Genomic DNA, 16445 nt, shown 5'->3' with positions numbered 1-16445 from the left:
GCTGGGGGTGGAGACGAGGCAGACATCACGCTTCCAAAGATAAAGACTTTGCTCAACTCCTCTTCTGCTACGTTCATGTCAGCAGGTTACGCAGTGGAGACATTTGGAGAGAAGCAAGAAGAGCTCTATTATTTCTCAATAGTTGTTTACTTGACAACTCAGCCAGGCACTGAGGGAACAAACAAGTCAAGGGTTAAGATTTTTAACTCTTTTTGCCTTTGTTTCTGTGGATTTCAAAATGACCTCATGACCTCATATCATGTCTGTGGCTTCTGTACTGTACAGTTTATGGTAATTAAAAGGTCGAAAGGTCAGTCAATATTTTAGCCTAGCCAATGTTTGGCTCTTAATTGCATTAAAAAGATAAATAGACTATTCATAAAGGAGGGGCATTTTGCAGGCTGTAAAAATCAGATTATTGTAGACAGTAGGCCCCAACTGATTTTCACAAACAGACAAAAACAATTTATTTTCTCTCATCCTGAAAAAACCCTCGAGTCATTTTGGACAGCAGGCAGGAAGAATACCGCCCACGCTCAATCACAGAAATAGTGATATCGGTGCACACTAATATCTGCTGAGAGATGCTATGGTGGGCTAAAAGGATTAGAGGCACTGGGCTTTGGTCTAATCAAGTGATATGATGATGGGAGGCAGATTTAGAGAGGAAAACAAACAACAAACAAAGGCGGGATCGTTGCCTCGCATCGAACCTGGAGCCTTCTAAACTCGTTTCTCCTTCTTTCTGCCTCCCACTTTCAATCTAGAAAGTGCTTTCTCCTTTCCATCTGCTCGGCCGGCACTCCGACCCACTTATCTCAGACCACGCAAGCGTTTAGGAAGGGATTAAGTAGTTGAGGGTCTTACCCTTGTTTTCCCCCCTAGTTTACCTAAATGACTTGTCTTCTGTGGACTGGGACGGTGCGTGAGAGCTTGTGAAGTGTGTGTATCCCACCGAAAACATTGTCCAGCTGTGCTCTCGTCTTTGCTTGTCCACGTTTCTGTGAACCTTTGTCACTGTGCGATTTCTTATTTATTTATTTGACGTTCTGTGTTGCCGACGTGTGCGTGTGCCCGGGCGCATTTTCTCTCGTGTGTGTGTGTGAGATTGTCATCGTGTTTGTGCGTGTGACCGAGACAGCGCTTCGTGACTGCTGCTTTGTTGATTTTTGCAAAGATAAAGACCCCCTGTGGTGCTCAGTGTAGCGAGAGCCAACACTGAGATTCCGCTCATCTGGACCCCGTGGCGCACTGCACATCACATGACAAGTGTGTGTTTATGAGCTCGTGCTTCAGTGTGGATGTGCGCCTGTGTGTGAGAATGTTGTGTGTTTGTAATACTTCCTTGACCGCAGCACGGTGTGCGTGTCTCTGAGAAGAACGTTTCTATGCCTGTTTATCTGGGTGTGCATGTGTGTGTCACTGGGTGTGTGTGTGTGTGTGGAGGAGGAATTAGGGAGGGGTAGTAGCGGTCACAAGGGATAGAAGGAGGTGCAAGAAGGGGGAGCAAAGGGAAAAGAGGGGCCAGAGGCGTGCGAGTAGCAGAGACGGGAGGAAGGAGGGAGGGGGGCAGACCGATCAGGCTCATGCTTCACTGCTGAGTGGGTGAATCAAAGTGTGTGTTTCTGTGTGCTGTGTGTGCGTCTGAATGAAAGAGCAGAGCGTCGAGGAATCACTCACACACGGCATAAGTGCAAATGCAGAGAGCCGAAATGATCTGCCGCTGTCACATATGACTCAGGGCAAAGTCTGCAGAGCAAACAAAGTGCAGGAAGGCGGGGGTGTAGTAATGACAATTTGGGAGTATAATAATGCAAGGGTTTATACCCGCCCCCGTATAATCCAGGCCGCATGTGTGCCGGCCGGCTGGCTGTCTTTCCGTTACATTACCCTTTCCTTCCTCGCCTTCGCGGCCGCCTCCTTCACTTGCGTGGAAGCGGGGAAAGGGCAGCGGTAGGGAAAGAATCACCTATGGCTGCCTGGACCAGCACTGGGCCACGCATCACATCACACTCAGGCACAGGGCGAGGCACGGCACGGCACATCGTGGCACGGCACAGCCCTGCCCGGCACACACAGCAACAAACAACTAGCCTGAGGAGAAGCAGGCCGAAGACTGGACTTTTCCATTCGGCTGTGTGTATGTGATGGGGTCGGGTCGTGTGGGAGTGAACAAAGCAGCCCTCTGGTCTTTTTCGGGTAAGTTTGCAACACGTCTCTGAGAACAACTGCCGGCCTCGTCCAGGTAACTCTTCACAGTTATTATCAGGGGCGCTGCAAAGCCAGGCCTCATCTAACCAGCAAGAGCAATACTGAAAATATTAAAAATACAATATACAAATCTTGCTGTACTCACTGTTAGCTCCTACAGCGATACAGACATATGATTGCTGGCCTGCTGTGGTACCTCAAAATGTGCCTGAGACTTAATAATAAAACAAATACTATGTTCTTACTTAATATTTTCACCAGACTGCCATAAATACCTGCTGCATAGCTAACTGAACAAACTGACACGAGAGCCAGCTTGCTAATTTGACAACAAAAGGGCAATATGGAATATGGTTCACATATCTTGATTGATTTTAAATTTCACAAAAATGACACAATGTTCATTGAAATACAAAATGCAAGCCCCGCAATAACGTTTTTGTACCATTTCAGGCTACATTGTTGTTGCACTTCATGCTATACCAACAAAACGAGAGCGGAGCCGTATTATAACTGAACGGCCCCCTCGCCTCTCAGGCCGCGGGTCCGACACACAGACTAAGCGCAGACATTACATGCGAGAGGTGAAGCCAGGACAGCGGGGCGGCCAGTGGAAAAGAATAAGCCAGAGAGAGAAGGGGGAGTGTAGCCTGTTACATTAATCAGAGTTAGCAGACAACACATGTGCTTCCGTTAGCCCCACTAGACCACGCATCACAACACACGGCTCGGCACGACATGGCACGGCACAGTAAGCCAGGAGAGGCCGGAGGAGGTAACACTGGCTGTGTGTGTGTGTGTGTGTGTGTGTGTGTGTGTGTGTGTGTGTGTGTGTGTGTGTGTGTGTGTGTGTGCGTGTGTGCGTGCGTGCCTGCCTGCCTATCCGGGTTTGCTGTTTTTTGTCGCCGCCATCCAGTTTTACAGAGCACCCGTATCCTAATATTTATCCTACTTTTATGTTCTTCCTTTGCCACTCAATCCAGGTGGAACGACATCCTGTCTGGATAGACGGCGTTCAGTGGAACAAAGCAAAACGCAACCTCGTTCAACCCTCTTAAGCAAGAGAAAACAAGTGGCGAGGCCCGCCGTGTTTAACTCTGTGCTTAAGTCCATCGGGCAAAGATTCTGACGCAGAAGTTAGCAGAGAAGGTCTTATTCAGGTGCTAATATCCCAAGCTTTCCGACACAGAAGGCCACCAAATGGGGGGAGGCAGCAATTTAGATTCAACGTTTATTTGATTATTCTTTAAGTGGTGTTTTACCTTTTCGGCATTTCCACTTTCCATAAAACCCAACGTCAGATATTCAGATACGAGAATTCAGATACGTGAGATACGAGGTTTCCTTGAGCAACTTTTAGAAGTGGCTTATTTAATGTTGTAGATGCCTTGTAATGTCGGCTATCCAACTCAGTTGTATGACATGCCATTAACATGATGAGGAAGGTTTCGCCACAATGTGGATGCAACAAACATCTACAGTAAATTAGTTTTCCCAAGATTGACCGTCTGTACATTTGACTGTTTGTTTGACATTCATCTTTTTCAAAAACACCCTCCACAGCGGCTGGCATGACAACTGCTTGATAGCATCAACAGCGACCTTCCACTGACCTTTGGATTATCGTGCAATATCGTCACTTTGTATTTCCAGGCTCCAGACAACACCCGTGACAATATTGCACAATAATCCCCCTGCTGTCGCTCAGTCATTAATGCAGATCAGCAATCACCTGATGGCCTGGCTCCCCCTCCTAATCTCTCTCTCTCTCCATCAAGATGTAGGACAACAGCCTGAAAAGAAGGAATGAGTAATAGTTGTATATGATAACGTATTGTTTTTCATTGAAATCGTGTAGTGATGAATTAATGCATTTTCATATGGGGATAATTAGGTCGTCTAAAATGACCTTATATTCTGTATTTAGCATATTTCAAGTATTAATTAGTAATTGGTCCATTTTTTGTCATATCGTCCAGCCTACCGTCAAGGTGCAGAAAATGTGAGAAAGACAACGAAGCGAGACAAGGAGAAAGGGAACACGTCTGAGATACAAATGTGTGCGACCAAAATGCACGGGCCTTCTGACAGATGCAGGGTGTGTGGCTCATCTCTACGCTCACCTTTCCACCCACAAGTTTTGCCATGCTCACGTTAAAAATGGATGGGAGAAGAAGAGCAAGAGGATAGACAGTCAACAGTCAGGACTTTGATTTACACATTTACATTGAGAAACAGTGAGAGAAGTTGCAGCCGTCATCATGTGAGCGTCGTGTTTCAGAATAACAAAGAACCAGAACGTTTCAGTGTTGTAACTTTGACAACTGAGTCTCCCGTGAGGAGTCCAAAAGAACACACTGTACTACCATACAAAGTAGATGAAATAAATACAATATGCCGCTGCTCTGCTGCCTTTGCAGAATTGTTCTGTTCTTACAATAAATGTTTTTAAAAGTTCTCTTCTCAAATAAAATGAGCTTTTGTAGAGCTACTGAAGGAACTTCACGATGTACGAAGAGAGGGATTATATTTTTTATATAACAAGGGAGTGGGTGGAGAATGACTTTAGCTCAAGTGTATTTAGAAAAACTATTTCGTACAGATGCAACAGAAAGCGCTTTACAGGACGATAACACCGGAAACCAGAGAGGCAGATGAGTACGAACCGACCAAGTGGAGAAAGAAGATGAGCCTTTACCACCTTTTTTTCCCCCCCACAGATTCAACAACGGACACCAACAAATGGTGCATTTCTGAACACATGCAGCCGAGCGAGTTTGACCACACACCATATTCTGAAAGCTGGAATTAACTTTTCACTTTTCACTACCTCCTTTGTAAGAGGGAAGGATAACATAGGGAGGCTGAGCAAGCCGAGGGAGTCTGAGGGATGAAACATATTATCAACCACAGAGAATTTTAGAAAACAAAGCTAACAAAATACATATATTTGTACCTGTGTGATCAACACACAGGGAAATGTGGGTCGGAGCGTTCTGATCACAGCTGATCACATCAACGGGTCCCTTATCCGACATAAGTGGCGTGTCTAACCTTGGGGAGTGAGAGCTATAGCGCTTCAGTCCCTGCAGAACTGCATATAGAAAGAGGGAGTGAGGCAGAAGGAAAAAAGCTCCGGATTGGTGAGGCCCTGCAGCAGGGATGATGTGAATACACGGCTAACAAAACTCTGCACCTCAATTATGGATGAAAGTAGAGTCAGACAGGTAGTGAATGCATGCCGTGACGTGCAGCGCGTGTGCGTGTAGACAGGGGTTGGTAAACACGGCCCCTTTTAGCTATCAATGTTTTGTCTAAAATCTACTGTTGTGTTGGTGAAGGGACCGTCTGGTGTTATCAAAGGAAACAGAAACAAAAAGATAAATAGCATAAAGGAGAGCTGGTGTGCTTGCACACGTCTACATTTGGGCTCTAGTCTTATTTATCTTTTCCCCCGGATTCTCTCCCCCTCAGATGGAAATAAAACAGGAAAGTCACATCTCTCTCCTGCACACGCACAGAGACGCTCGCTGTTCTCTCTCCGCCTTCCTCCCTCCCTCCCTCGGGCTGCACTCGCTCTCTAATTATCTCGAAAGCGAACGTCTTGTCCCGTTACATTGTGTTTCGGGGCTCCTCGCAGACCACAACATTTGAGAAGTTAACAGGGAGTATTGTGCCTCTTGTCTGGGCTTCTCTCTGCTTGCTTTTCTTGCTTCTTCTCCGCCGTGCTTCGCTCTCCCCGGGGGGTGAACGTCTTGTCCTGTTCCACCGTGTGTTTGAGCTCCTCAGACTGACACTTGAGGAGTGAATAGGTAGTTTCAGTGCCTTGTAGAGAACAAGAAGTGCTCAGCTGCTGCATAGAAAGGCTGCCGTGTGCTCTGCTCGGTGTGGCCCTGAAAACAACTCATCCACATTTGGACTAGAACACTGCGCGCAAAAGTGTCACTTAGAAAAATCCTGCAAATTGAGGACGGAATAAACTGTGTTGTTTGAGTTTTGGTGTTGGCTACAGACAAAGGAGGATGTTGTGTACAAATGTCCTTGAATTAGCACGGCAGGATTTTCAAGCAATGCAAGATCATCCAGCAGCGTACTGTTGGCAAATGAAATGAGTACAAGCACAAAATCCAGGTAGGATGTTTCGTCTTTTTTTTTTAAAAGGAACATAATGTGATTTCTGGCATCGTAGGTTTCTTGTCTCACTGCATTATAAACCAGAGAGGTGACTTGATGATTTTAATCCAACTGGACTTGGATCATATTCCATTTTCTCACAGGTACCTGTAGCAACACGCCTACGCAGCCCTTTCATTTTGCTTTTTTTTTTTAATGCAGTGCTATTTTTAGTCCAACCACCTGCTTGGAGAAGCAGGTTTAAGTTGGCTTCCAATTCAAAAGACAATTAATTGAATGGAAGGAGCGACGCTCTCTGCTCCCTGAAGACGAGTGATGATGTGCCCTTGAGAAAGATACAGACAAGGACTGAGGGGAAGCGTGACTGAATTTACAAGACACAGAGTGAAGCCTATTTACAACAAAATATAATACGGATTAGTTTCAGTTTCCTTTCAAAACTGTTATGTGTCAGCGAGTGGTTTATTTAGCTCCACGGAAATATGAGGCCGGATAATAAAACCATTTGCCACCCTCCATGAGCCTCACCAAAGAAGCTGAGCCAGTGGGTGGCGAGAAGACAGTGGAAAAGGGTTCGCTTCCTGTCAGATTATGTCATTCACGTACACTGCAACAACAGATCAACTAAGACACAACATTGCATCTACAATGTGAAATGCGGAACAATGGATTTCACTTTCCCGGCTGAAACTAATCTACGGGAAACACCCAGAGAGTGGAGAGATACTAATGAAGCGTTGCATTAACCTCAAAAAAGCGGATGCGGAGGAGGGAATGATCTCACACCCGAGCTAACCGCATTCCAGTACAACCAGTCGGGAAGACCTGATGGGGTTCGGCCAACCAGAACATGCCATGGGAAGCAGTTATCAACCAAACCAGTTGAACACTTTACTACCAAGGTGTAAAACACCATATACATATACAATACAAAGGACCACTTTCAGAAATTGGATTTTCAGAAGTACGGTTCAATCCACTCAAAATTTCAGACTTGGAAATTCTGACTACCCAGTTTAAATGGAAGGCAGCATGAATAGGATTAATGCTGCGGTGCTCTGGGACGCAGTGGACCAAAGAGACATGTCATGGACAGACTGCCACACCAGATGCTGCATCTGCATCACAGAGCTTTTGTATCTACCCATTTTTTTTTTTTTTATGTGTGAGAAAACACACATGAAAAGAAAACTTCTCAGCGGACGGTGTCTCTTCCTGTCCAACGTCGATCACTGTCCTGTTATAGCAGGTGTATTCATGCGCGCGTATCTGAGCAGCAACACCCGAGTGTGTGTGTGTACACAACAAACAAGAAAGTTCAGTGCGAGTATGTGTGTTTCTCTGCCCGGGTGTGAGTGGGTGGGAGGCATGGTGTTTGTGTGTAACCGCAGCGCTCTCCTTCTCAGCAGCCCACCATTAAACCGTGGTGCCAGCCCTCTCCCAGCACACCAGGATTAACAGCACTTAAATGGGGCTGTTAGTACACCGCCTCCTCTTTGCCTCCCACTGGTGCACACGGCGCTGCCCACAGCTTTGGATTCGCAACGCACACAGCCGCTGCTGTTTTTTGTTCTCCACTCGGACCAACCACCAAAGCCCCCTCCAATAAATGGTGCTGAAGTGTGCTCAGCGGGGGGCTAAGCCCAGAACATCCTCTATTTTATGGACCTATTGGAATCGGATGACAGGGGGAGGAAAAGGAAGGGGGTGGCGGGGGGAGGGGGGGGGATCCTGAGACCGAACCAGATGGGTAATGATCAAAATGTCAAGTCTCTCCCTCCCTCTCCCGTTCTTTGTTATTCCATCTCTCTCTTTCTCTCTTTTCCTTTGCCTGCTTGTCACGTGCCCCTTGTGACAAAATCATAAACAGAAGCACTGAAACGAATGCACGCACACACACACACACACACACACACACACACGCGCGCACAGACTGGAGGGAGAGATGGATGGCCACCACAGAAAACAATGAATATAATGCATTCCCATTTGAGTCTGCTGGACGGAGAGATAGATGGACCAACATGATAAATGGGGTAATGGAGTGTGTGCGTCTTTGCAGGAGACATTGAGGGATGGCCGGAGAGGGGGGGGGGGGGGGGGTAGGGGTTGGTCTGTACAGTACGGGGGCCATGTAAAAAGCAAAAGCTTCTACCGGCCTCAGTGACAGAAACGACTCGAGAGCAACAGACGCGGCAGCAGAGAGAGACGTGAAGAGAGTTCCGATCCCAGAGAGCCGCCTCATTGGTCCGTTGAGTGATCTGACCTCCATGAGCAGGCCGCTCCGTGTCGTGCTATGTGGTCTTGGTCACAAAAGACCAAATTGTACATTATACCTGAGCATAAGGATACTTCCATCGGTCATGAAAACAAATAGTGAGAGGTGGGAACAGACATGGCTAGAGCAGTCTGACAGCACAAGGAACACAGGGTGGACAGATTGTGGAAGACAGAAAAGGATTGTCCACTTTGCCCCGCCTCCTGGAGAGCTACAGGTAAAGCAATCACAGAGGTCCCTCTCATCAGCAGCCAGCTGCTCTGTTTGTTTATTCTGCAGCTCTAATGTGGAGGAGACGATGTATACAAAGGTACTATTGTAAGTGGGAATGATCCCACGTTGGCTTGTTTTTCCCAAGTCATGAGAAATTAAACAACTTTGTTCAGGGCGAGGGTAGAAAATGTTCTCAACTTCAGAACGAGATACAACTGGTTGCAAATAACGACCAAAACATTTTGTTAGTCTAATTACTTTGCTTAAGTGTGTGTTGTTTTCTTCTTAAGTAATATCACATGAAAATACCCTTTTAAAATGGTTTTATGTGAAAAATTAGTGAAGAATAACTGGGAAACGTGGTTTTCTGGAGATATAGTTTCTTTTAACAAACTGCTTTAAGTGGTTATAGAGACCATGAAAGCGTCTCTTTTAAAAGAAAGCAATATTGCCTGCTAATTTAAATTCATACCATATGGCATATCATATGGGAATATGTAACTGCCACCTGACAGTGACACGGATAAAAAGCAACACGCCATCATTGGCGTGTTAATTTTTAAGTGCTTTATCTTAAAACAGATGGAAGATTAAATGAGGAGACGTCCAATTTCTTGAGCAGATCATATGGATTACTGCAGCATATTAAGAGAGAGAGAGAGAGCGAGAGAGAGCAGTGTTTGATTATCAGGATGTGGCAAATAATTTGTGCTCCTGGTTGTAAAAAAAACAACAACCAGTCTTTCATCATTCTTCCATTAACATGCTGCCATGAAAGGTAACAGCATGCTGAATGTGATTTTGTACGTGTTTGTTCCCCTGGGGGGAAAGTCGTGGCGTTCATATAACTTTTTTGAACTGCCTACCTTTTTTTATCTCTTCAGGCAGTGGGTAGAGCGGAGGAAACTGAAGAACCATTTTCATTTCCTTCTCTCCTTCTTTGTCCGGCTCCATAGACTTTTCCTTGTCTCCTGGACACAAGCAAAATAGCAGAATTAGCTAGACTGGAAATAGAATATCATGTGTGCAATGGATTTACATTTGGTGCTACACCAAATATTGATTCATCGGTTTACTTTATCCATACATGGCATCAAATTATGTTAATGCAAAGTCAGAAATACTAATAAAACATCACAAAGTCTTTGATAAAATCCCTTGATTTGATTAACAGCACAAAACGATCAATTCACAATGAAGATCTACAGCCACTAAATGCATTTTTTTGTTTAAAAATGTTTAATTAATAATTAATCTATCACCAAACTTGGTATTGCTGGATTTAGCTTTAGCGTCTGTGCGGTGACGCATTTGCATGTGAAATTAGATATTTGAAAGGTGGTCAATTACAAGAAGGATCCAATTCAAATCATAGAAATACTTGAAAGTACTATTTTAAATAAACACACATCAAATTCTGAATTACAGAAGGTTGAATTTGATATTTAAAAAAAAATAGAAAAATATATTTTTCATATTGAAGTTAGTTAAGAAAGAAAATATATTTTTATTTCATAAGCTTTTAAAAGGGGGAACACAATCTTGTTTGATAGGTAAGAACAGCTGTGCAACAAGATTGTGTCCTGTGTTAGTTCTTGAACCTCTGGTCAGATTATTCCCTCTTTATTCTAATTAACTTCCAGATTGTTGTATGAAATCCACCCCTTTTCAAGTCACAACACATTGACCAACACTGGCAGCCTCAAGAAACAATAGAATGTGTGTGAAATCAAATCATTCCTCTTAATCACTTTTAAATCAATGAAATCCTGACACAACCACCCGAAGACAGCTTGTTCTTCCCAACGTTGCACAAAACAATTTGACTCTTTACAGGATAAAAGTGGGAGGCACCTTTAAACTGATGAATGGCTCTTAGCCCCTGAGGTTGCGTGATGTCCCCCATGATAAACCCATTTACTGTACAATCTTTACAATAGATTAATCAGTCAAGCTTATGGCGTTAGGCTTATGGACTGTAGATTATGGCATTTTACAGCTGAGGCTATTTTGACTTTACGCCATTTATTAGCTTCTCTTCCACTGCAGGGCCACAGAAGGTCTTAACAAGGACTGGTTCAACCTTCAAGGGTGGGAATTATTCACAAAATTAGTCAAACGGGACAAGAAAAAAAATATTTGTGTACTATGTGCTTTGCCCAGCTTCTTAGTCGCAAACCAAGGGAGGTCCAGCTATCCCATGTAGCGGCCAGTGAGGTCGCGCGAGGAGACCAGTGCAAGCTTTTACCCATCTACTGTCCATCTATCTGTGAGTGCACGCTCTCCGGCTTTTATCTATCACCATTAGTGGGGGGGGGAAGGCATCACGCCAACTCAACACTTGACTTCAGATTAAATACCTCTGGCAGACTTGGGGCCAGAGGTCTCTCCTATCAGATGGTTCCCTGTGCACGTCTGCATGCCAGACATTAAATGCCCTCACAGGCCATCTGCGGGCAAATGGAGTGAGAGAACACGCAGGACAATGCGCAGCACCAACACATGAGGTTTTGGTCACATGCACCATGAACAGACAGATGCGCACCCGATCTAAGAAACGCATGCAAAGCTCACGCAGGTTTAACTTCACACACAAACACAATAATTCAAGAACTAGCATGTAAACAGGCACGTGCTGTCCCCTCGGCCTCTTCCGCACTCGCACACCAGTGCAGACAATCCCTGCCTTGTCAAAGAGCTTCATGCTCACGCACGCACACAGCCTGATCGCCCCCCTACTATCTCCAAGCTCGGCGTTTAAAACACGGCAGGGATCCTCAATCGCTGGCTCGCACAACACGGATAAATTAGTAACGCCCTGTGACAGCATTAAGCAGGCCTATCCGTTTAGGTAGACGCTGATATAAAGAGATGGTTTTGCACGACAACCGTTCCCCCGTGAGGTTTTGTCCATTTTAGCCCTGATTGAACTATTAATCAGTCTAATGCGAAGGAGGCAAGCTGTTGGTAAACTCATGTATTCTGCGTGGACGGATGCTAAGTCGTGAGAGGAAACACGCATGGACGTATAGACTCACAAGGGCCCATAGTTCAGTTGCACTGAAAAAACAAGATGAAGGAATGTCTCCACCCCCCCCCCTCCGTCCTGAAGGAAGCAGATGGGGTTGAGATATTTAGATTTCATCGAGCTGCAGGACAATAGTTTTTATAAGGTGAGCAGCGTGAAGTTTTGTTTGGAATTTGTGATCGAACAACTATGAGAAGATAAAGAAGAACTACTTTGTTGATCCCTTTGAGAGAATAAAACCTTTTCAATCATTTCCAATACATCCAGAGTACCAGTCGAAGGTTTGCACAGACTTTCTCATTGAATTGAAGGAGAAAATGTGTCCAAACATTTGACTGCTACTCTACATAAATCCTTGGAAAAGCTGATTTAAGTTTCTCTCTGTAAACTACGTTGCTGAGATTATATATCATATTTTCCTATAACAAGGAATTTGCACAATTAGTTAGTCGGACACCACTTGATTTATATCATGCTAATCCCAACAACTGGTACTGCGGTCATGTGGAACGCATTTCAAAATGAAATGTGCCTCTATTTAAGGTGTTACGGTAAAAGGGCTTACAGCCTTAAAGGCACTAATAAATATATATGCGCATAGAGGAGGTCAACATGAACTAGGGTCAAGGGAAAGCAGAGTGTTACTATTTTTGGATCTGGTTTAAAGATAGTTCAAAGATTGGGATATGACACTTTACAAATAGGCGATTAATGCCTTTAAGGCTGTGAGCCATTTTACCGCAACACCTTAAATAGAGGCACATTTCATTTTGAAATGCGGTCCACATGACCACAGTCAACTGGTTTAGCTAGCTAGCGTTAATTCATCTGACATGTAACGTTAAACTAATCATAGCGGACTCTCTCCTGACGTATTAACTTATCGTTTACAACCGCAGTCACACGAACGAAGCTTTTCCATCAGACCTACCCGTAGTCAACTGTCTGTTACGCGGGGAAGTAAAAAGAACACGTTGCTATGGCTACGACGTAGTCAAGGCGCGCGCGGCGTAACGTCTAGTTAACCATCAAGTTAGCGGGATGAAGCACGTGACGTTTATTTTCCTGACAAAATAAAACCACTCAATTGAGTTTGACATGAGAATACGCAAACAATCACATCTAATGTGAGTAATTCAACAAAAACAAAAAAATATAGCAAATAAAAATACTTTTCTATTAGAGGAGGATATGGCTCCCAAGCCATCTTAATCATCTGAAGACCTCTATTTTTATCAACCATTGGTGAGGAAACATCTTATGTTTACGCCTCGCCACAACTGTCTCTACCACAGTGGTCTCAGGGGACGGCGTCATCAGTTGGTAATGCGCAGCACTTCAATGTTACGCTCTGGCAGCAGAGCACGGCGGGAAGGGCCCAGATTGACATGAACAGGCGAGCGGCAACACAGTTGACAGACAAGATGTGGGAAGTCATTTCAGTGAGATACAAGAAGAAAAAACTGCTATTTACCATCGCATACAACTTAGTGTGTTCATGGTGTAACTCCATGCAGATGGTTTACAAGTCAAGTTTCTAAAATGTCAGAGCCTTCCCATGACTGAAAAAAGCAACAAACCTGGCTTGAATGCAATTCGAGATTAAAAAAAATAGTTTGCCTTTAAAGTACAAATCATGATTTTGGTTTGTTAGAGAATGAGAAAGCAATGGTGTCGGAAATGCAGGCCGACAACGGCTTGAAGTCATATGAGCTGAGCTCTCCCTGCTTGCATGCATAGGTCACACTGCGTGCTCTGTTTGGGTTGTGTGCAATTAATTCATTCTCTCTGAAGTAATTTGAAACAACGGCCAGACATTCCCAGAGGGGCCAGCTGGGTTGGTTAGAAAATGTCTTCAGATGGACCTTTTTTTTTGCCATTTTCAATGACATGATTGTCCTTATTTCTCTGTGACTGACCGACGCAAACCTGTCTCTTAATCTGGGTTAATGTCACCCACCCACCAACACAGAGAGGGCGAGAGAGAGAGAACTCTCTGCTATGATTCAATTTGTGATGCATGTTAGTGCTATTTCTGGAGCCGTCATAGAATCGTGCAGACTCAGTTGCTCTGATGCAAATTGGAGTCTAGCCTACCTTCCGTGCTTGTTTTATCTGCCTCCACAGCAGAAAGAAATTGGAACGTGACAAAAGGGGAACAAATAAATTCAGGCAGAGACAGTAATCAAGCCTTGCACTCCACTGTGCCGAGAAGAGGGTAGTGGGAAGACAAGCCCTCTCTGTCTCCCCCCGCCGCCCTCCCCCTCCTCTTTCTGTCTCACTCCCCTCTCTGAAACAGGTCATATCCTCAAATACCCCTGCGATAAGGGCATAGGAAAAAGGGCAGCAGGCAGGCATTTACTGTAATGCCACTTGGTATACAAAGCATTACTGAGCTGGACGCACAATGGACAATAGAATCATGTTGTGATGTATAGTATTTAAGTTTGTCAGAGCTCTGATTGTGAAATAAATCACTAAATTAAGTGTTTTTTGAAACGTCTAACCTACTTTCAGAATAATCTGATTGCATTTACAGTTTGTTGCTTTCTTCTTGGTTATTGTGTCTTTTCTTTAGTTGGTCCGTTTATTATTCTGCCAGGTTTAATAATTGATGAGAGCTGAAATCCAACTCCCACCCGTAATTATCTAATTAAATCTCTGTCATAATTGTTTGTGGGACCACTAGACTGTATTTTGGGCATTCTCTGTGGCAGAAGCGAATTAACCTAATTCTGGAAGGTGCATCCAGTGTTTTAGGGGCACTGAGCCTGTGGGGACGAGGAACTCGGCATCTACGGAGTCTGTTTCCGGCACGCTATGCTGTGTGGCCAAGTGCACAATGAAGCATGCTGAGTGTGTGCTCGCATGCGTGTGCGTGTGTGTGTAGGAGAGAGAGAGAGAGTGAGAGGGGAGGGGAGAAGGGGGAGGAGCCACAGGCGTTCGCGTGCGTGTGTGTGTGTGTGTGTCTGCACACATAGATTTAAGAGGGAGAGGAAGGGTGAATGTGACCCACTATTCTTTTTTTGGGGGCATGAAATGCCTAATTTTGTCACGCTTGACATATTTGGTGCTGGGCTGTGTGAGAGAAATCCGATGGCTAACCATGCAGGTTTAACTCAACCAAAACCCCGACAAGATGCAGCACCTGAAACTCCACAGACAGAACTGTGACTGACGGGGCAAATGGAGAAGAGAGGCACACGCACTGTGGAGTTAAAAGCGCTCACATTTTTCTGCAGTATGATATAACTGTGACATGAGCACCACTACACGCAGACCACCGATGTTTTCATTCTCACAGAATTTGTCACCAACTTGTGTGGATGTCTAATACATTGAAAGGAGGATTCTGATGCAACAACGTTGTTGCATAACATAAGTAATAAGGGGCACATAACTTATCTCTTGAGCCAGGAGGCGGTGTGTTAAGCAAGGGAAATGGATCCCTCTGTATTACTAAATGGAATAAATCTTTTCCACTAATCTCCCCATTTGAACCCTGACCGTTACACACCATCAGTGGCTTAACCTCTCTTTACCTCCACCTTCACCAAAGTGTTTCTATTAGTTATTAGTTAGCTATCAGTTATCTCTTGCTGCCATTTTGGACCACTAACAAACCAGAATTAGACTCTGAGTATTATTCTGCTATTTCCCACTTATTTCATTTGGCATTCTCCTCCCCATTCTCTTATCTACTCTACAAGGGCGAGGCCGCTACATTCTGTGCTTAGCTGCGCCCAACACATTTGTGAAAGAAATACAAACAAGCATGGACACCTTTTTGCCCCAATATTAACATTATATTCTTTGTCTCTCTGTCTTTCCTGTCCACTCGTCTGTCTCTGCTTCAATCTCTACATGGCTCTCCGCTTGCATGCCTGTCCGTCTCTCTGTCTTATCTGCAGAACTATTACGTTTGTGCGTGTGTGTGTGTGTGTGTGTGTGTGTGTCTGTGAGTGTGCTTGTGCGTGCTGAATGCATTTGCATGAGAGCCAGTGGGGTGACCCTGCTCTCTCACGCAAAGGCTTCTGTGGAACAAATAGGACTAGTCGGATGTCGTGACAGCACTCACATCAGTTTAAATAAGAGCGCTGTGCTGCAGCCGTGTGTGTGTGTGTGTGTGTGTGCAAGCAGTCAGGCACGTACTTAGTCAGGAAAGCTTTGTGAGGCTTTGTGCGTGTGTGTGAAGAGTTTGTGCAGGGTTGTGTATTCCTGCCTTTGAGCATGGAACATCACGTGAGATTCCAGGTTTTGTGATGAGGAAGACAGCGATATTAACAGTTTAATGAGCTCAGCGGGGGTTCACGCTCACGCTGACATACATGTCGAATGCCCCACACATATTCTTTGAAAAGGAACAGGTTTGTCCTGTTAGGCCAACCTGCCCTCTGGATGAATGAATAAGGGTTGAATAGAGTTCACTTTAACACATTTCACTACAATTTAAATGAGTGCCAACCAAAATGAGTATATTTATTGTACAATGAATCTGTGAGCTCTGGTGATACCAAAGATAAACATGTGTTTACATAACAACAACAACAACAACGAGTCACGCTTGGGCAGAGGGAGTGG

The 16445-nt window shown here is 44.7% G+C and overlaps 1 protein-coding gene across 26 annotated transcripts in view; it reads right to left on the bottom strand.

Moving 5' to 3' along the window:
* Nucleotides 1–14143, bottom strand: part of lekr1 (Leucine-, glutamate- and lysine-rich protein 1) — a 58878-nt gene extending 44735 nt beyond the window's left edge. For 23 of the 26 annotated variants that reach the window (XR_013468820.1, XR_013468829.1, XR_013468813.1 and 20 more), the window contains exons 1-2: nucleotides 13962–14121; nucleotides 9703–9807 (exon numbers count right to left, since the gene is read on the bottom strand). Coding sequence is in view for 3 of the 26 variants with exons in the window: in XM_078109174.1 (XP_077965300.1) it covers nucleotides 9703–9790 (88 nt within the window). In the remaining 23 variants the exon portion in view is untranslated. Of the gene's footprint in view, nucleotides 1–9702; nucleotides 9808–13961 lie in introns of all 26 variants that reach the window. The other 3 variants (XR_013468827.1, XR_013468812.1, XM_078109163.1) reach the window with 3 other exon arrangements.
* Nucleotides 14144–16445: the final 2302 nt, after the last annotated feature.

The sequence above is a fragment of the Gasterosteus aculeatus genome, chromosome 1, assembly GCF_964276395.1.
Source record: "Gasterosteus aculeatus chromosome 1, fGasAcu3.hap1.1, whole genome shotgun sequence".
Lineage (NCBI taxonomy): Eukaryota > Metazoa > Chordata > Actinopteri > Perciformes > Gasterosteidae > Gasterosteus > Gasterosteus aculeatus.
The sequence above is the reverse complement of the archived record's forward strand: the minus strand, read 5'-3'. Positions and strand labels throughout refer to the sequence as shown.